We start from the raw sequence: 19,927 nt of genomic DNA on the forward strand, positions 1-19,927 counted from the left end.
CACTTTCCCAAGCGGAGTCACACGGTGCCCAGCCAACTCCCGGGGAGTGCTTGGGGTGGGGGCTGCCGGCCTTCCCACCTCCATCCCCGCACCCGCGGCCTCCCCTTCGGCCCGGAGGCTCTGAGAGCTGAGCCGGGCGTCTCCTGCTCCCCAGGGCGACATCGTGTCCTGCGCGGGCACCCACATCCACGTGTGGAGCATCAACGGGAACCCGGTGGTGAGCGTCAACACCTTCACGGGCCGCAGCCAGCAGATCGTGTGCTGCTGCGTGTCCGAGATGAACGAGTGGGACACGCAGAACGTCATCGTCACCGGCCACTCGGACGGCGTGGTGCGGGTGAGTCTCGGCGGGGTCAGTCCCTGGCCACTGACACATGGCTCCCCTGCCCTCTCCCCAGTGGCTACACACCAGAGTCACATTGCGGAGTGGGTTTTTGGCCCAGCGGGTGTTGTCTTGGGAGAAGGAGGGATGATCTCGTTCCTACCAGGGAGCACACAGCAAGGAAGCGCATCCAGGGCCCCCCAGGGGCTGCGCGTTCCCTGTCTAGGGCTGGACGGTTCCCGCCTTCCTTGGGCTGGGCCTGGGCGGCAGAGAGCCGGCACTTTCTCACCTTGGCCCCCGTTCAGGTGGGCGGGTTGTGCGGGTTTGTTGTTTGGGTTTTCATTAGCTTCATCAGGTCTCTGTAAGAGGCAGGAGCATCTGAGCATGCTGGCTCCCCAGGTGAACCTGCCTGGGGCCTTACAGAGCAGCTGGACACACACACACACACTCTCTCTCTCTCTCTCTCTCTCACACACACACACACACATACACACACACACATTCTCACACACACGCACACACACGTGCATTCGGGGATCCCTCTCTGCCACACACATACACATGCATTTGGGGATCCTGCTCTTTCTCTGCCACACACACACACACACACACATGCATTTTGGGATCTTGCTATTTCTCTGACACACACACACACACACACACACGTGCATTCGGGGATCCCTCTCTGCCACACACACACACATGCATTTGGGGATCCTGCTCTTTCTCTGCCACACACACACACACACACACACATGCATTTTGGGATCTTGCTATTTCTCTAACACACACACACACACACACACACGTGAGCTCGGGGCCCCTGCTCCCTCTCTGCCTCCTGGCGCTCTGTCTGGTTGGCGTATTGGCATGTGTGAGACTCAGGGCAGGCCGCAGGGAACACTGGGCTTGGTGGAACCATGAGGTGTTTCTCCGGGGGTGAGACAGATGAAGTAAGTTGTTTGCGTGACTGTTGTTGTTTTTCTGAGCCCCAGGGAGGATTGGGGGGGTGGGGGGGACCAGTGATCTGGGCGTTGGGCACAGGGCCTCACACAACTCACAGAGCCACACCTCCGGCCCCTGAAGCGTGTTTTCAGACCCAGTTCCCCCCTGTGGTGGTTTTCCCTGCCCCGTGGCACCCTTTCGCCCCCAGTGGAAGGGACACCATGCAGACAGGGTCCCACAGACAGGGCCCACTGCTGCCTCTCAAGATCCGGGAGATCTAGACCCTGGCAGGAAAATGATCTCTGCAGCCCCCAAACCCGGCTCTACCCGGCAGCATGTCACGTGCTTCCTGACATCCTTAACTGCTGGGTTTATTTTCTTCTTCTTCTTCCTCGTTTATTTATTTTTTAAATCTCTCTCCTTCTTGACTTACAGTTTTGGAGAATGGAATTCTTGCAGGTTCCCGAAACACCGGCTCCTGAGCCCGTGGAAGCCGTTGAGATGCAGGAAGACTGTCCCGAAGCACAAATAGGTAGAGCCCTCCCACACTGCTCTCCGGTGCTCCCGTGGTCCGCATGGGGCAGCTCACGTGAACGCGAGCCTGGGGCTGGGGTCGCTGTTGCTGTCGCTGTCACATGCGGGAAGGTTGGGGAGGGGTAGGAAGGGAGGTGCAGACTGGCCCAGGCCAGCAGCTCCTTGACTTCCCAAAGGCCGGGGCTTCCCCCCTCAGACATGCAAAGCAGCTCTGAGGGCCCCGTGGTTGTCAGTTTGTGGGCCCAGTCCTGCTGTCTGCCCCCTGCTCTGCGTCCGAGCCAAGGAACGTACCATGGGCTGAGCGGTCCAGCCCTTGCCCAAGGAGGGCGGCCGTGGGTGCTGGAGCCTGGTGGTCCCGTTTTCTCTTATTTGTGAAGCGCTTCAGCGTCTTCCTGTGAAACTAGGTGAAGCTAGGAGGCTTCTCTGCTAGAGCGACAGGAAATGCCGCCGGCCGGCTGGGCAAGATCTGGGCCGAGATCTGCTCTGGCCCGGAATGTCTGTGACTTAGAAAGATGAAGGCAGGCGACTTCCCCGAAAGGACATGGTGTTCCAGGGGACCTTCACTGTCCCTCTGCGATTCGTTCTTATAGGGAGAGTTCCAAGGGTGTTGTTAAGGGGAAAAACATCTTATCAAAGATGCATGAGCTGGGGCTGGAGCAGTAGTCCAGCAGGGAGGGTGTTTGCCTTGCACGCAGCTGACCGCCAGGTTCAATCCCCGGCATCCCATATGGTCCCCTGAGCACTGCCAGAAGTGATTCCTGAGTGCCGAGCCAGGAGTCACCCATGAGCATTGCCAGGTGGGACCCAAAAGGCCAAAATAAATAAATAAATAAAAATATGAGCTATTTGCCTTTTGTAAACCAAAAGTAGTTTTGGCTTTTTTTTTTTTAACCAGAAAACAGAAAAGACCAAAAAAAAAAAAAAGCCATGCACGGTATATTTTAGTGTGTGTATCAGTCAGTTGTAGCTCTGCCACCCTGGGCATTTGGCATAAGGGCATAGGGCAGCGGGGAGGGCACTTGCCTTACACACAGCCAACTCGGGTTCCATCCCTGGCAACTCATCTGATCCCCTCAGAGCACTACCAGGAGTAATTCCTGAGTGCAGAGCCAGGAGTCAGCCTTGAGTACCGCTGGGTGTGGCCCAAAAAAAAAACAAAAAAAAATATAAAAGGTTCAGTTCATCAGTTCCCTGGTGTGTCAACACGGGATAGGGGGTCCCGTCCTCTTCTCTTCTGACCCTTTCAGGTGGGGAACAGGGATGCCGTGGATGGGGGTAGAAGGTCAACCAGAGTCGAGACAGAGGGGCAGCTGTCTGTCCTCCCCGTTGTGTGTTTGTGCTGCCCGGAGGAGCTCATGGGAACCTTTGGGGATGTGAGTGAGTGCAGGCCCGGAGCATAGGGAAGGCCCGTTACCGGTTCCCCGGACGCGGAAGCCTTTTCCTTGAGTGCTGCAAGAGGGTGTTGGAAGAGGAAAATAAGATAATCCAGTCACTCAAGCAGCAGCTCGGCTGCCAGAGGCAGGAAATAGAGGGAAGGCAGATAGAGGACTGACCTGGCTGAAACGAGATACAATGGTTTTGCAAGTTTTTTCTTGCAAACCTTTTCTTGGTCTTCCTTTTTTTTTTTTTTTTAACCTAAGTACAGACAGCTATGCTCACCACTGGAGCGACAGCACAGCGGGTAGGGCATTTGATTCGATTCTGGGTTCGATTCCTCTGTCCCTCTCAGACTGCCCGGCAAGCTACCGAGAGTATCCCGCCTGCACCGCAGAGCTTGGCAAGCTCCCCGTGGCGTATTCGACATGCCAAAAAAACAGTCATAAATCTCACAATGGAGATGTTACTGGTGCCTTCCTGAGCAAATCAATGAACAACGGGAGGACAGTGATACAGGGCTACCTGATTCCGTACAAATTTTTTTCCCCTCCAGTAGGTAGATTCTTGCAAGGGAGTAGGAAATTGAGGCGAGGAAATGGAAAGTAATCAGGAAAAAAAAGTAAAAACAACAAAATCATCTCAATAAATGATTCCCTCAGTGACTCCCCTACCCCTGCCTGCCTAAGCCATCTTGGAGAAAGAATTTCCAGAGTAATTTGGGGCAAGGAGATTGACTCTGGCTGAAGGACAAGACAGTTGAAGGTGTGGGAGGGAGACAGGCCAGGGTTCTGGAAAGCAGGGCTGACACTGCCCTGGAAGGTGAGGGGGTGGAGTGCAGGGGTGGGGAGTGGGGCTGGGCACAGCGGGAGGACCCCAGGGTGCCCTCTGGCCAGACAGCAGGTGCAGGTGTGAAGTGGGTCTGAGAAAATCTGCAACGGTCACTTTGGGCTGATACTAAAAGACAGAGTGCCATGCTTGGGACTCGGGGCAGGGAGGCAGGTGCCGAGGAAGCCGCCCGTTTGTGAAATCCCCTCCTGCCCCCAATGCCCTCGGAAAGTAGGAGTGCTCATCATTGAGGCCAGAACGAGAGCACAGGTTCGATTCCCAGCATCCCATAGGGTCCCCCAAGCACCGTCAGGAGTGACTCCTGAGTGCAGAGCCAGGAGGAACCCCTGTGCATCGCCAGGTGTGACCCAAAAGGCAAAAATAAATAAATAAATAAAGGAATGGTTGTCATTTCCTTTTCCTGTGGCTAAGTGACGCTCGGCTTTGGGACTAGCTTTGTGTCTTAGCTGGTGACGGGACAAAGCTGGGCCTGACTGACCCTGAGGCTTCTGTCCCCCCCCCCCCCCCGGCCCACCCCGGGCACCTCACAGGGCACGAAGCCCAGGACGAGGACAGCAGCGACTCAGAGGCAGAGGAGCAGAGCGTCGTCGGCCCCGACCCCAAGGACGGCGGCAGCCAGCCGGGCAGCGGCAGCCACCGGCCCCGGGCGGCCTCGTGCCGAGCGGCCGCCGCCTGGTGCACGGACCGCGGCTCCGATGAGTCCCGGCGCTGGTCAGACCAGCTCAGCCTGGACGAGAAGGACGGCTTCATATTCGTCAACTACTCGGAGGGGCCCCTCAGCCACCCGCACCCCAACCCCATCGAGGCACGGAACTACAGCAGGCTGAAGCCAGGTAACCGGGCACAGGGGTGAGGTGGGGTGGGGTGGAGCTCCTGGCTTCCCGCACCCCGTGCTGAGCACCGCAGAGAAGGCTCGTGGGGGGAGTGGACGCGAGGTTCTCTCCAGTGTTTACAGTGTTGCTTCGTTGTGGTTTTTTTTGTTGTTGTTTCCTTTTTTTCTTTTTGGGTCACAGCTAGCAATGCCCATGGGGTCACTCCTGGCTCTGCACTGAGGAATTACTCCCTGCAGTGCTTGGGGGACCGTATGGGACGCTGGGAATTGAACTCGGATCAGCCGCATGCAAGGCAAACGCCCAACCTGCTGTATATCGCTCTGGCCCCCTCCTGGTGGTTTTTTGTTTATTTTTTTGTTGTTTTGTTTTTTAAAAAGGTGCCTCCCGCTGCAAATAGCGTTCACAGCCCAGGAACATGTGAACTTGTGAACTCTTTGCAAAGTAGGCAAGGTAGAGGTCACAGAGAATTAACTCAGAGCACATTCGGGAGGAGCATGCGTGGCAGGGAGCTCGCCTTGCACATGGTGAACCCCGAGTTCCGGGCCCCCAGCCCGCCAGGAGCGATCCCTGAGCCAAGCCAGGTGTAAGCCCTGAGCATCTTTCAAAACCAGCACAAAAAAGATCGAGTCCCCGGGTCACTTTGCCCGTGATGCAGTTAGAAGCGGCATCGTCTGCTACAGGATTCAGATCGGCTTGCACAGGAGATGTTTCCTCTCAGCTCTTGGCCTCTGCTTGGGACCCTTTCCCTGACAGATGTGAGGCTAGATTTACCTGTCACTGAGCCGCTCCCGCCCAGAAGTCAAGCAGCCGTGGGAAGAGCGTGTCCCGGGGACCTGAGTTTGAGAGCTCCAGTGTAGGGGATTCCTGCCAAAGGCCGCCCACCCCCGACCTTGGTCAGCCCCTGGCCTTGGTCAGCCCCGTCTCGTACTTCCCCTGCAGGGTACCGGTGGGAGCGGCAACTGGTGTTCCGGAGTAAGCTCACCATGCACACGGCCTTCGACCGCAAGGACAACGCGCACCCCGCCGAGATCACCGCGCTGGGAGTCTCCAAGTACGACCAGGGCCCAGAGTTGGGGAGTGGGGGGCGGGGTGGAGGCCACTCTGGGCCCTTCTCGGGATTCACCCTGTCCTGGGGGCCTCTCCTGATGCTGCAGGACCACGGACAGCATCCTTTGTGGTCACGGTGATCCCTCTGTGTTTGAATAGTAGAGCAGTGCACCTGCTGTTAACATCGCACAGTGACTTAACTCTGGTCACAGCTGTGTCTCGGTGCTTCCCACTGGGAGAGGCCCAACCCCCAAGACAAGCACCTTCACCCCATACTGTGTTTCCAGCCTGGAAAACAGGCTTTCTTTTGCACAGAGAAAGAAAGGGGCTTTTGTTATTTTTTGGTTGGGTTTTTTTTTGGAGCGGGGGGGGGGGGGGGGGGGGGTCCCACCCAGCAATGCTCAGGGGTTCCTCCTGGCTCTGCACTCAGGAATCGCTCCTGGCGATGCTCGGGGGACCATATAGGATGCTGGGAATCGAACCCAGGTTGGCCACGTGCAAGGCAAATGCCCTACCCACTCTGCTATTGCTCCAGCCCCAAGGAAAGGGTTTTAATTTCAAACGAGAAGGAAACCAGACCCTGAGAGCGGCTTCTCTCCCAGGAGCCTGGAGTGGGAGCCTGGGCTCACCCTGTGTCTGTCTGTGTGTGCAAACCTGGTCCCAGCACCGTCCGGGCCCCCCAGCCTGGAGAGGCCAGGGGCAGCCGGGCCCCGGCCACGCGCGAACTCCATGCCCTGTCTCCGCAGGGACCACAGCCGGATCCTCGTGGGCGACAGTCGCGGCCGCGTGTTCAGCTGGTCCGTGAGCGACCAGCCAGGCCGCTCGGCGGCTGACCACTGGGTGAAGGACGAGGGCGGTGACAGCTGCTCGGGCTGCGCCGTGCGCTTCTCGCTCACCGAGCGGCGGCATCACTGCAGGAACTGCGGGCAGCTCTTCTGCCAGAAGTAAGTAGGCCGGCTCAGGTCTCAGTGACCCCCACGCGCAGGGCCACCCATTCTGGCACCCCCACTCCCCCCAGGTCTTAGTAACCCTCACATGTGAGGTTGTCTTTTCCAACACCCCCATTCCTCCGCGTCTCAGTGACCCCCATATGTAGGGGCTGTCCACTATCCCGGGTCTCAGTGACCCCCACATGCAGGACCGTCCGTTCTGACACCCCCACTCCCCCAGGTCTTAGTGACCCCCACATGTGAGGTTGCCTGTTCCAACACCCCCATTCCCCTGCGTCTCAGTGACCGTCACATGTAGGGGCTGTCCGTTCTGGCACCCCCACTCCCCCAGGTCTCAGTGACCCCCACACGCAGGACCGTCCGTTCTAACACCCCCATTCCCCCGCGTCTCAGTGACCCCCATATGTGAGGTTGTCTTTTCCAACACCCCCATTCCCCCGCGTCTCAGTGACCCCCACATGTAGGGGCTGTCCACTACCCCGGGTCTCGGTGACCCCCACACGCAGGACCGTCCATTCCGACACCCCCATTCCCTACGAGTCTTAGTGACCCCACACTCCAGTGCCAGACCACGCCAGTCCTCACTTTGTCTCTTTCCTGGCCATCCATGAGACATCTCATTCCTGTTGGAAATTAAGGGTATCTATCATCCACCACTGCCTGGTCACCCCTCATGACCCAGAATGGGCAGGGCTGCTGGCCCGTCACTGCCCCAGAAGATGCTATTAATTCGGTCCCTTTCCCCCACCCCCGCAACTCTGCGCCCATCACGCTTATGCCTGTCCATCCAGAATATGTAGAATAACGCTATTCTGTGTTTTCCTTGTTTCTTTTGTGTTGGGGCTCACTCCTGGCTCTGTACTCCGGGATCACTCCTGGTGGGGCTCAGGGGCCCTCATGGGATGTCCCAGGGATCAAACCCAAGGCCAGCGCCCTCCCTGCCATGCTATCTGTTCAGCCCTTCTTTTGTGTTTTCTGATCTGCATGTCGTCTGCAGCCCTGTAACACTCTAGAACTTCTTTTTTCCCCACAGAAGGTTGTTTTTGAAGTCCATTACCACAGATATGTCTTATTCCACCCGACTTATCTTAAGTGCTGTCAGATACTTTATTGTACAAGTATAGTAGAATTTATCTAGACCCGTAGGAATTTTTTTTCTCAGGGCTACAAAAGGAGTGTTGCAGAGCATATCCTTATAAACACCCTCATAGTACATGAACTAGAGTTCCCTTGAGGAGACCCCTCAGAAGGGAATGGATCCCCTCATGAACGCAGGCTTGAGCTTAACTGGAAGTGGCCGAATCTCTCCAGAAAGGATAGCATTGGTCTACTCCATCACCTCCTGCCAGAGCTACAATGCTCCAAATTCTTTTTTTTTTCTTTTTGGCTCACACCCGGCAATGCTCAGGGGTTACTCCTGGCTCTGCGCTCAGGAATTGTTCCTGCCAGTGCTCGGGAGACCATATAGTATGCTGGGAAATGGGCAGTAAGTTTTCTTCTGAGAAAACGGTGACGATCCAGGGGGGAACCCAGGTGGGTGGGACCAGAGAAGCTCCCCGCGCTGGTCAGCGTCAGGTCTCCGCTGCGTCCCTCTGTCGGGGGTTAGGGACCCTTGGATATTCCTTCTCTTCGGGGAAACAGATGGCTTCCTTGGTTTCACACAGATATTTGGTTGGGGGCCACACACAGCAGTTGCTCAGGGCTTCCTCCCAGCTCTGTGTGTGCTCAGGGATCACTCTTGGCGGGGCTCGGGGACCCTACCGGGTGCCTCAAGGCCAGCGCCCTCCCCACTGCCCGTCACTCATAGGAGGTGTCCCTTGGTGCGGGGTGCGAGCTGGGGGAGGCCCCTCCTGACGCAGCATCCGCCTCTCCTCAGGTGCAGTCGGTTCCAGTCAGAAATCAAGCGCTTGAAGATCTCCTCTCCCGTGCGCGTCTGCCAGAACTGTTACTACAACCTGCAGCACGAGCGGGGTGCAGAAGACGGGCCTCGAAATTGTTGATGCGACCTGGCCCGTGGGAGCCCGGGCCCCGGTCTCGAACGTGCCGCCGGAGGGGCTCCCAACCGTCTCCGTTTACACGTCTCTTCACGGCGCGGAGGGGCTCGTTCTGCAGCTGGCCGCGGTGCGCACAGACGGACGGACGGACGGACGGGCCGACGGCACGGGGCGAACAGCACAAGACACACCTGAGGTGGTTCCTCGAACAAACAGCGCTGTGGATTCCACTCCTCCCCTCTGGGCAGTAACTGAGTCCAAGAGCAAGCCCGCACTCCCCCCGTTCTCTTTTTCTCACGTCTCATTTTTGTAGAGTTTCCTCATTCTTATTTGGAAAAATCCAACGCCACTCAAAAAAAAAAAAAAGGCTTTTAGAAAATGGTTGTAAATCTGACTTCTTTGCAAGGAACTGTGTATATTGTAAATAGGTAAAAAGGCCTTTTTTTTTTTCTAAATAAGGACTTAAACTGCTTGTAACATGAGACTTCAAACAAAACCACTAACTCTGATGAACGCCCTACGGTTTGTCTGACACCCCTCACTCACTAATTATAAATATGTTTTTTTAAATCCTCCGAGACATTATCTGTGGTCTTTTTTTTTCCTTCCCCTTCCCCGCTTCCCAACCCAGCCCGTGTGCCCGACGTCCTTCCTCTCACGTGGCTCACAGTGTATCTGCGTGTAAACTAGGCTAATAACCAAAAACCTACGGACCTTCTCTAGGAAACGGTGTGGGAGAGTGAGCGTCCGGCCACAAGAGCCCCCGGAAACGTTTGGGCATCTTGCACCTGGCGGCACACCACCTCAGTGTTGTTCTTCCGTCCCAGGCCCCCGGAGAGCCCCGTGTGGACTGATGTGTGGCCCGGCGGGGGAGAGACCATGGCCACAGAGCAGGAAGCCGCCCCGCCTCAGCTACTGGGAACATTTTGCATGTAACCCAAATTAGCTTCTCTCGCATAGAGCATAAGAAGTGTGTGTCTGTGTCGACACTAACGTTCTACTTGCGCTTATTTTCCAAAAAAAAAAAAAAAAGGATGAAAAAAATAATTTAAAAAAGAAACGAGTGTACAGAACTAACCTATAGACCTTGTTGTAAAACTGGATCATGTCGGAACTGCTTCGGAAAAAATCAACCTTGACCACTTAATGCCATCTACCTGAGAACAGTGAGATTTATACTGTATCGATGTCTATTTTTTTGTTTTTGCTATGAATATAATTACAGTATTTTAATATTTAGTTATTTAATTTGTTCTACAAGTTGGATACAGAACACGCAAATCCAGGGAGACTAAACTAGCTGCTGGGGGCTGAGAGAGGTTCCGTTTACAGAGGACAGGCTTTGGGGGTGGAATTTTTTTAAAAATGTGTGTTATGTACATATATATACATATATATATAAAGCAAATGAAACAATTAATCTAGATTTTAACATTTTCAGATATTTAGTGATGATATTATGAGCAATCCTAAAAGCCCTGTGATTTGAAACTTGTCGACTCCTTGGTGGCCGAGAGAGGAACCGACGTCGCAGGACAGAAGCCATCCGAGAGCACAGTGGCTTCGCTTTTCCCGACCCTCCATCTCTTAGGTCCTGGTGACAGGCACCCTTATGCACTAAAATGCACAGATATGCACACGCATCCTCACGGATCTTCAGAACTCCTAGGCATTGGTATAGCAGTAATCTCGTACCTAACGGGCTGAAACCAGCTTCGGGACAAATTTGTTCTTCCTGAAATCTAGGTCTCCAAGAGAAGACTCTAAAGGCTGCTTTAGTGCCTTATGCTTACTAAATTCAAACCTTTCTTTACCGAAGGTGTGAGCCTCCAGTCTCTTTATGATCACATATCAAAATTGATTCCAACACTTCCATTTCAAAAGGTTCAGGTGTCCTTGTTAACAGAAGGATGATTGGCATTGACGCTTTAACTCGAAGACAAGTTGCGTTCCGGTTTCCTTTCTGGGTCTCCCTCCTCCCCGGGATTCTTTTCTCCCCCACCACCACCACCATCAAATCAGTCCTGAGAAATCATGCTGACGTCCGACCGTTCGTGGGAATTGTGCTAGCACGGAACCGTGGGCTCTGCCCCCCGCCCGCGCGGGGGGCGGGGTGTAGCAGTGTTATTCTACACTTTTTCAAAGAAGCGTCCTCCTTTTGTTCCCGAATCATGTTTACCCCAAACCCAATGGCAGAGGTGTTCTTTAAAGACTTGAATATATGAATGTGTGTCTAGTGACTTCCAGGTGATTCCTCTGTGTAAGGATAAAGTTATACGGGATGAACACTTTCAAGACGTTCCAACGCAACTTCCGTAACTAGAAGGTGGAAACCGAAACTTTCCTCATAGTATTTCCTCTGGCAGCTGGTTCTGTGGGCAACTGTCTCATTTGGTGGGGTTCCTTTCCATGTGTGTTTCAGAGCAGAAATCACCGATCACTCACACATACACGCACTCACACACGTGTCGAAGTTGTTCCTCTGGCTCTCTGTTCCATGGAATTCTGTCTACCAACAAATATTCTTAGCATGTACGTCCACCTTTGTGTGGTCTCCATTCTTCAGAGTACCTCACGGGGCTTCTGCCTGACCTGTGTAGTTCAGTCATTGATGCAGCCAGCCAGCCACCCATCTGTATGTCCGTCTATCCACCCGTCCATCCGCCCATGCATCCATTTCTTCATCCAGGTGTTCTAACATTTCTGTATCGTCCGCGGCTGTAGTGTCACGCTTTGGAAGAGAAGAAGAGCTACCGTCACAACCATCTGTCTGGGTAATAGCAACTCTCTAGATAAGTTATTTTGCACTTTCTTATGTATAAAGTTGGTAGAAACTTATTTTTTGCTTTGTATCATTTAAATACATTTTGTTTGGGTAAATGAAGTGTGTATAAAATATTTATGCCGTTAAAACTGTTTTTAGAAAGTATTTTTAATTTCAGCAAGTTTGGTTACTTGTTGCATGACTATTAACACAGCTGACTTTTTGTGTCAGTGCAATGTATATTTTTTTTGTCCTGTTATTAACTTGTAAGCCCTAGTAATGGCCAATTATTTGTACAGCAACAGAAGTAAATTGAAGATACTGGCTAAGACTGAATTGATTGTGGACTTTTGTACTATACTGCAGAACCCCATATCCGTTCTTTGGTGGTGATGTGAAAGGCCTGAAGAATTACTATAGTGTGCAACTGTGATAACTGAATGTTTATTGTATATCTGTCTCTGATGCAAAAAAAAAAGGTAGAGTAACACAATTACATGATTAAATGCAATAGTCCAGGTACTTTTTTCATTTTAAATAAACACCTACTATTTACCACCCAAAACAACAAAAAGTTGTTTTTAAGACTAGTTTTTCAGGGAAGGACAAACCCAACCGAACCGAGGGCCTGTCATTCCCTAGACTTTGCGTAGTTCTTTTCTGGTGTGAACTTCTTCCAGAAGTCTTGCTCTCGGGGTCCCTGCTTGCAGAGATGCTGGCCTCTGGGTTCTGGCTTCAACTTTTAGTTTGATCCACTTTTAACCACCAGGCTTTCGGAGGGATGTTCTGCAGCCATGTTTGTGGGACTCACTCAGCTGTCGCACTGTTACTTCTTGGGTGGGGTTCCTGAGTGCAAACCTGAACACTTCCAAAGAGGCGAGAGCCTAAGGGGAAAAAACCCTCAAACATGAATGAACCGACAAGAAGCAAACCACATCGGATAGTTTGGGCTTTCTTTGTTTTGCTTTGGGACCACACCTGGCGACATTCAGGGCTTACTCCTGGCTCTGCACTCAGGAATCACTCCTGGCAGTGCTTGGGGGACCATACAGGATGCCAGGGATCGAATCAGGGTGAGCCGTGTGCAAGGAAAGCCCCTTCCCCCCGGTACTATTGCTCTTCCAGCCCTGGTTTGTAATTTTTATTGGTAGTTGATTATTAGGTTCCAAGTAAAGGGGAAAAACAAAACACTTTGCAAGTAGATTATTATGGTTGCTTTCAGTCACTTGAGTTTTCCTCTTGCCCTGTTCATTTTGAAGCTTAAATATCAGACTTCGAATTTTGAGGCTATTGTGCCTAGAATAACACATCTCACCTCACTGCGTTTCCCGCTGCCCGCCCCCATGTGGGCTCAAACATGCATACCACTGAGCCACAATCCCAGCCCAATGATTCCACTTCTAGTTTGATCCACTTTTAACCACCAGGCTTTCGGAGGGATGTTCTGCAGTCATGTTTGTGGGACTCACTCAGCTGTCACACTGTTACTTCTTGGGTGGGGTTCCTTCAGCACCAAAAGAGACGAATGCCAAGAACTTACAGGACAGTGACCATTTCTATTTCTTTTTTTTTGGGGGGGGGGGCGGGGAGGGAGCAGTGGGGAGATGCACCTGGCAGTTCTCAGGGCTTACCCCTGGCTCTATGCTCAGGGATCACTCCTCGCGGGCTCAAGAGACCATATTGGATGCCGGGGACTGAACCCAGGTCGGCCATGTGCAAGGCAAGCACCCTCCCCACTGTAATGTCATTCCAGCCAGAGACAGTGACCATTTCTACAATATTAAAAAAAAAAAATCACCTGCAGATGGCCACACCTAGCCAACCCCAGGCCCTGAGCGTCACACTGCACACGGTTCTAAAGACCAACAGGTGAGCTGCGCTTGTCTGGGAATTAAAGATTCTCAACTGCGGACACTCCGTCAGGGTGGTAAAGACAAATGTCCAGGGATCAGAGAGAACCCCAGGGCTGTAGCACATGCTTTGTACACTGCCTGCTCCCAGGTAGTGCCAGGAGTAGCCCCTGAGCACCACTGGGAGTGACTCAGCATCCTGCCAATCCCACCATTTTACTTAATCAAAAGGACAAACGTGCAAACGCTCTCCAGTCTGGCCACTGGCTTCTCTTCATCCCTCCTTTGACCCTCAGGCATCTCAGGGGAAGCGAGTCTGACGGAATAGAATTAGTCTTCACCTCCTCATTGGTCTCGTTCCCCAGCCCACCCCATACACCCACCGTTAAACTTGGAGTTATTTGTCCTTTTGACCTGTGCTCGAACTGACTCCGAGCTCTGCCTGAGAAAGCTCGGTGCTTTAGAGAGGAGAGCCCTGAATTTCCTCTGAAGCTGCAGCTTTCTTGGGTCGGTAAACTTCGGGAACCCCTATTGAGCTCCCTGTAGACACCAGGTTTTCCCAATTCAACAGCTGCCCGGGAGAATGGATCTATAAGACTGCTCCCTCTTTGGGCGTTTTGGTCCTTAAAAACCACCGGAAGTTCCTAATTGCTAGTGTTTGTGTGTTCGAAGATACCAGTAGAAATAAAAACTGAGAATTTGGGTGGGGGGGCCTGGGGAGGTGGAGGTAGGGGCTGGACCACACCCAGCCTGTTTATCCTCCAGTAGTTTGATGGAGACTGTCTCAGCTCAGTGCAGGTTTCAATGCAAGCGCTGAGAGGGTTTCAGTGTGGCAAAAATAGTCCCCATTCATAAGGGCCCTGGAAGCATCTCAGTACCCACCCCCGCCCCCCTAGACTGTGAGCCAGACGCAGAAGTACCGGGCAGGGTTTGCAGCCATAGAAACCGTCAGGCTGCACCCGCCTCATTCAGGAGCAAGGTTCCCAGTCACCCACGGATCTGTAGATCGTCGCAGATGCATCTCTGCAGTGGCTCTGAGTTTGTGCGAAGGCATGTGGAGGGAGAGTATCTCACTCAGCAGGGCTGGGCCACACTGGTAATTCTCAGCCTCAAATCACATCTTAAAAATCACACTCATGGGGGCTGGAGCGATAGCACAGCGGGGAGGACGTTTGCCTTGCACGCAGCCCACCTGGGTTCTATTCCCGGCATCCCATATGCTCCCCCGAGCACCGCCAGGAGTTATTCCTGAGTGCAGAGCCAGGAGTAACCCCTGAGCATCGCCAGGTGTGACCCAAAAAGCCAAAAAAAAAAAATCACACTCATAGGTGCCGTGCGACCATACAGTGGACAGGGCATTTGCCTTTCACATTCAGGTTCCTTGAGCCTGCCAGGAATAAGCTCTAAACACACTGCCAGAAATAAGGCCTGGACACTGCAGGGTATGCCCCCAAACAAACAAAAATATCGCATGCATTCTGATCACGCCAAGTGTTGCTAATTCCTCCTAGGTTCGGGTCTACTGACTAACATACATTGGTAACAGCTGGGTCGAACAGGGCTGGGTCCCTGGCATCTGAGGCACTTGTGTAAGTTGTTTCTTTTTTTTTCTTTTTTTGGTGACACATAGGATTCATTCTGGAAAGAGGTATTTCATGGCGAGTATACTGTGCATATTGCACTGCATATTTTACTGTGAATTTGGAAATCTGAATATAAAAGTAACGACACATTAAAACATTCTTAAGGGGCTGGAAACAGAGTACAAAGATTAAAGCTGGTGTATATGGCCTAACATGTGGCTGACCCCACTTTGATCCCTGGTATTGTGGAGTGACCCCCCTCACACACGCACACACACACACACAAAAGCACTAAAGCTGGTATTGACCCTCCAGCAACTGCTGTCTGTGACCCCAACACAAAGAAACAAATCTTGCAAGATTTTCTGGTTGTGGGCAGTGAAAGGCAGGAAATGTGGGAACAATTCTGGAAATCTTCCTGCCAACACTCCCACACACAGAACACAAGGAACTGAAGTCACCAAGATGTTTGGTGCTTTTGATTTTGCTTCATTACTAGCGGGTAGGGCATTTTCCTTGCACGCGGCCGACCCAGGTTCGATTCCTCTGTCCCTCTCGGAGAGCCCGGTAAGCTACCGAGAATATCTCGCCCACATGGCAAAGCCTGGCAAGCTCCCCGTGCCAAAAACAGTAACAAGTCTCTCAATTTGTTGTGAGACATTACTGGTGCCCGCTCGAGCAAATCGATGAACAATGGGAAAACAGTACTACAGTGCTACTACTACTATTATTATTATTATTATTATTATTATTATTAGTTGACCACCACACCCAGCAGTGCTCAGAGCTTACTCCTGGCCCTGCACTCAGGGATCACTCCTGGGAGCTTGGGGGTGGGGGGGCATATGAGGTGCCCGGATCCAGCTGGGGTCAGCTGCATGCCAGGCAAGTGCCCTACCCACTGTCCTATGCCTGTAGCCCCCCCATTCGGTGCGTTTTATTTCATTCCCGGCTCCGCCCCATCACTGCCTGAGCCCTAAATCAAACTTCACTGACAGTTTCCTGTACACATTTCCCAACTGCTTCTGAAGGCTGCAGTGAAAATAGAATCAGGATGTGATAGTACAGCCCATGCCCTGCTTTATCACGAAGATAAAGTATTTGAACTTCAACCTTGGCCTCCAGCAATCACACTTCCTGCTCAACAAAGAAAGTAGCCGGCTGAATTCCAGAGCAGAGGTCAGAGTGATTTCGAGAAAATCAGTTCACCTGGCAGGTGACTTAGCTCAGGGGGTGGAGCACATGCTTTGCAAGTTGGGGCCCAGGGGTCTTTGCTACACCGCGAAGGACCCTCCCCCCCCACGGGCTGAGTCAGGAAGGGGCCCTTGTAACTAAAAAAACCTGAAATAAAAATTATACCCTAAAATGATTATTTCCACTAATAAAAATTACTCCTGGGGTCTGCACAATAGTACAGAGGGTAGAGCTATTTGCCTCACACACAGCTGACCTGGGTTTGAACCCTGGTATCCTGTACGGTTCCCCACATACCAACAAGATTGATCCCTGATTGCAGAGCCAGGAGTGGGCTCTGGGTGTCACCAGGTGTGGCCCCAAAACAAAATAAAACATTAAAAAAAAGAAAAGAAAAGAAAAACTACTTCTTTTCTTATCTGATGAGAGACGTAAATCTCAGAACACAGACAAACCTGTTGGTGGTAAACTTAAGGGTGGTCTGCCTGGTTTTGCAGGCTGATTCTGCCAAAGAAAGACATTAAGTTCCGCTAAAGCAATTGAGCAAGCGTGTCTGTGGTTTGACTTTGGATTCACCTGTGTCCGATTCTTTTTCCTACTTTTTTTAATTTAATTTTTGTAAAATTGTTCACAATAATTTATTACATTCAGTTCTTTTTCCTACTCTTAAAGTCATTGTGTGTGTGTGTGTGCTGTGAAATATTCATCGAGGTCTTTAAGATTGAGAATCACAGAAATATTTCAGGGGTAAGGCACTTTGCAAGCGGCCAACCCGGGTTTGATCTTCAGCACCATATATGATCCCCTGAGCACCACCAGGAGTGGCCCCTGAGCACTGTCAGGTGTGGCCCCAAACTCAAAAATAATCACCCTCCTCAAGCAAGAACTTTCTAAGCTGCCAGGGCGCGGCCTACCTCCACGCCAGTCTCTGTGACTGAATTCCCAGTCGGTCCGTTCTACTCGGAGTTTCGAATTCAGCACAAATGTTCGCTTTTCTCAGCTCCGCAATGTTCACTGGCATACCAACCAGTTCACCCTCTCATCCTTTGATCCGTTAGTTCCTAATCCACAGAAATCCGTCTTTTCCGGGAGAGAGTTCCTACGGGAACTGTTCCCCACACCCCACCTTTCCCTGCACTAAGTTCTGGGGTGTTTGCCAAAGTTTTCCTACCTTATTCTCTTGTTTTGTGTGAATTTCTCATCATTGATTTTTTTTTTAACTTCTTCCTTTAAAATGTGGAGACACATCTGCCCAGAACATGCATTTGCTTATCTCTAACATCATTCTATCTTGAGTCAGAGGACTGTCTGTTGGGGTGTCTGTCTATACTTTTTGCTTGTTTTCGTTTGGCGACCACACCCAGCGATGCCCAGGAGTTATTCCTGTCAGGGCGGGGAGGACCTTATTGGACGCTGAAGATTCAACTCATGTCAGCTGAGTGAAAGGCAAAAGGTCAGTGGGGCCTCTTGGTAAGCTCCATGGAGGCCGGCATTGGGGTCTTTGTTGCTCACAGCAGGGGCTGCAGTTGCTCATCTGAGTGGGGTAAGGCATTTGTCCGCTTGTCCACTAGGCCAGTCTCCCACTGGGCACTGTTACCTCAGAGAGGACGTCTAGCCTGGGACCTCACCTCTTTACCAGCAAGTCAACTGTAAAGGCTTCACTAGCCATGAGGTTGGGCCTCAGATCGCTAGCAAGTTCATTTTTCATAACAGGCTTTTTGTTTTAATGCCAAGAATTAAATCCAGGTCCCCACCCAGGCAGCGCATGTGCTGGACACTGAGACCCATCCCGGTGTTAGGAGGATACTAATAGTACTTCGTTCCTGTGGAGACCATCCTGTCACTTCCGCTTCCAGCTGCCCAAGCGCTTGGGGAAAAACTCCTGTGAGTGGACTGGGGCTCTGTCCTGTGACTGGCTCGTTTCACCTAGCCTAATAGTAAGCACCTTCAATTTTCATACTATCTGCCGGTCTGAGAGTGTGTGTGTGGCGGGGGAGGGGGGGTGTTGTTTTCTTGTGTTCTTTTGTCTGTGTCATGCCCTGTGGTGCTCAGGGCTTACTCCTGGCAAGCTCGGGGTGTGTGTGGGGGGGTGCCCTATGGGGTGCCAGGGATAGATCAGAGTCAGATGCAGACAAAGCACCTTCCTCCTGTCTTGTGATTCCAGCCCAGCCTTAGGTGCAATCTTTTTTTTTTAAATTTTTATTAGTGAGTCATCATGAGGTAAAGTTGCAGACTTACACATTTTTGTGCTTGGGTTTCAATTATACAATGATCAAATACCCATCCCTCCACCAGTGCCCATTTCCCACCACCACGGATCCCAGTATCCCTCCCACCCCCCATCCCCCCATCCCACCCTGTCTTTGTGGCAGGGCATTCCCCTCTGTTCTCTCTTTCCTTTTGGGTGTTGTGGTTTGCAAAAGAGGCAATGGGTGACAATCATGTCTTAACTCACCATCCCTATGTCGCATGCCACATGCCTGGATCCTGGTGACCACAATCACTGGAGCCTGAGTGTGAGCATTTGGCCCCTTCTGGCCTCCAGGTGCGCCCTCCTTCCTGGGAGGATCCCTCCCTGCAGGGGTGGGGGCTGCAGAGAGCCGGGATATGAGCCCCCAGTCTCCTGCATGCAGAGGGGGTGGCTTCAGTATTCAGGACACCCCTCAAGGCTCCAGACCCTCATCCTTTCATTACAGACTCTCAAATCAGTTTTAAATATCTTTATTGGCCTATGATTCACATCAATGTCTTTGGCAGAAAAGGTACAATTCAGTGTATTTCTGCACATTTATAGAGCAGTGTAGCTTTCGGCAGAATCTAACTTTTTTTTGAGGGAGTACGGTTCGGGGTGCACGCTGAGGTTCTTCGGGGCAACCCCAGGTTCCGTGCTCAGGAGTGACCCCACGACTCTAGGGGATCACGTGGTGCTGGGGATCAAATCCGGGTCAGCCACATGCAAAGCCAGCACCATTAGGGAGCTAATGTTTAGAATCTTTTCATCACTCCAAAGAAACCTCTGGCTATTCGCAGCTACTTCCCATTCTCCTCCCCAGCAACACCCCTGGCAAACATCCGCCTTGTCTGTCTCCAGCCTCCTGCTCTGCCCAGCTGGGATGACGAATTCCAATGGAATTAGCAGTCTGTGCTCTTTCTCTTTTTTCCTTTTCTTTTCTTTTCGGGTCACACCTGGCGATGCACAGGGCTTACTCCTGGCTCTGCACTCAGAAATTACCCCTGGCAGTGCTCAGGGGACCATATGAGATGCTGGGAATCGAACCTGGGTAGGCCGCATGCAAGACCAATGCCCTACCCACTGTGCTATCACTCCAGCCCCTCTTTATTGCATTTAACAGAATTTTTTTTTTTTTTTGGAGATTTACCCACAGCACAGCAGCTAGCAGAACTTCCCCACTGCATACCGGTCTCGTCTGTGCCGATGGGCCCTATTCTCCCTAGCTGCGCCCTCCTTGATAGGCGTCTCACTGGTTCCGTTCCTGCAGGGCTCATGCTGCCGTGAGAGTTAGTTTCATGCCTGGGCCTGCTCTTCAGACACACACCTCGGGAGTATAATTGCTAGATCAACTGTTTAACGTTGGCAGAACTACTGAACTGGATTTTGTTCTTAGCGACAGCTCCAAACGACCCCTGAACTCCAGCTCTCATTAGAGGAGTCGGGGGCAGAGCAATA

At 52.1% G+C, this 19,927-nt stretch overlaps 1 protein-coding gene across 1 annotated transcript in view; it reads left to right on the top strand.

Moving 5' to 3' along the window:
• WDFY3 (WD repeat and FYVE domain containing 3) overlaps positions 1-12,170 on the top strand; it is a 277,239-nt gene extending 265,069 nt beyond the window's left edge. The window contains exons 63-68 of the mRNA XM_056111481.1: positions 155-337; positions 1,703-1,799; positions 4,555-4,857; positions 5,797-5,908; positions 6,651-6,848; positions 8,731-12,170. Coding sequence (XP_055967456.1) covers positions 155-337; positions 1,703-1,799; positions 4,555-4,857; positions 5,797-5,908; positions 6,651-6,848; positions 8,731-8,854 — 1,017 coding nt within the window. The 3' untranslated portion in view covers positions 8,855-12,170. The remainder of the gene's footprint in view (positions 1-154; positions 338-1,702; positions 1,800-4,554; positions 4,858-5,796; positions 5,909-6,650; positions 6,849-8,730) is intronic.
• Positions 12,171-19,927: the final 7,757 nt, after the last annotated feature.

The sequence above is a fragment of the Sorex fumeus genome, unplaced genomic scaffold (assembly GCF_029834395.1).
Source record: "Sorex fumeus unplaced genomic scaffold, SorFum_2.1 ptg000013l, whole genome shotgun sequence".
Classification (NCBI taxonomy): domain Eukaryota; kingdom Metazoa; phylum Chordata; class Mammalia; order Eulipotyphla; family Soricidae; genus Sorex; species Sorex fumeus.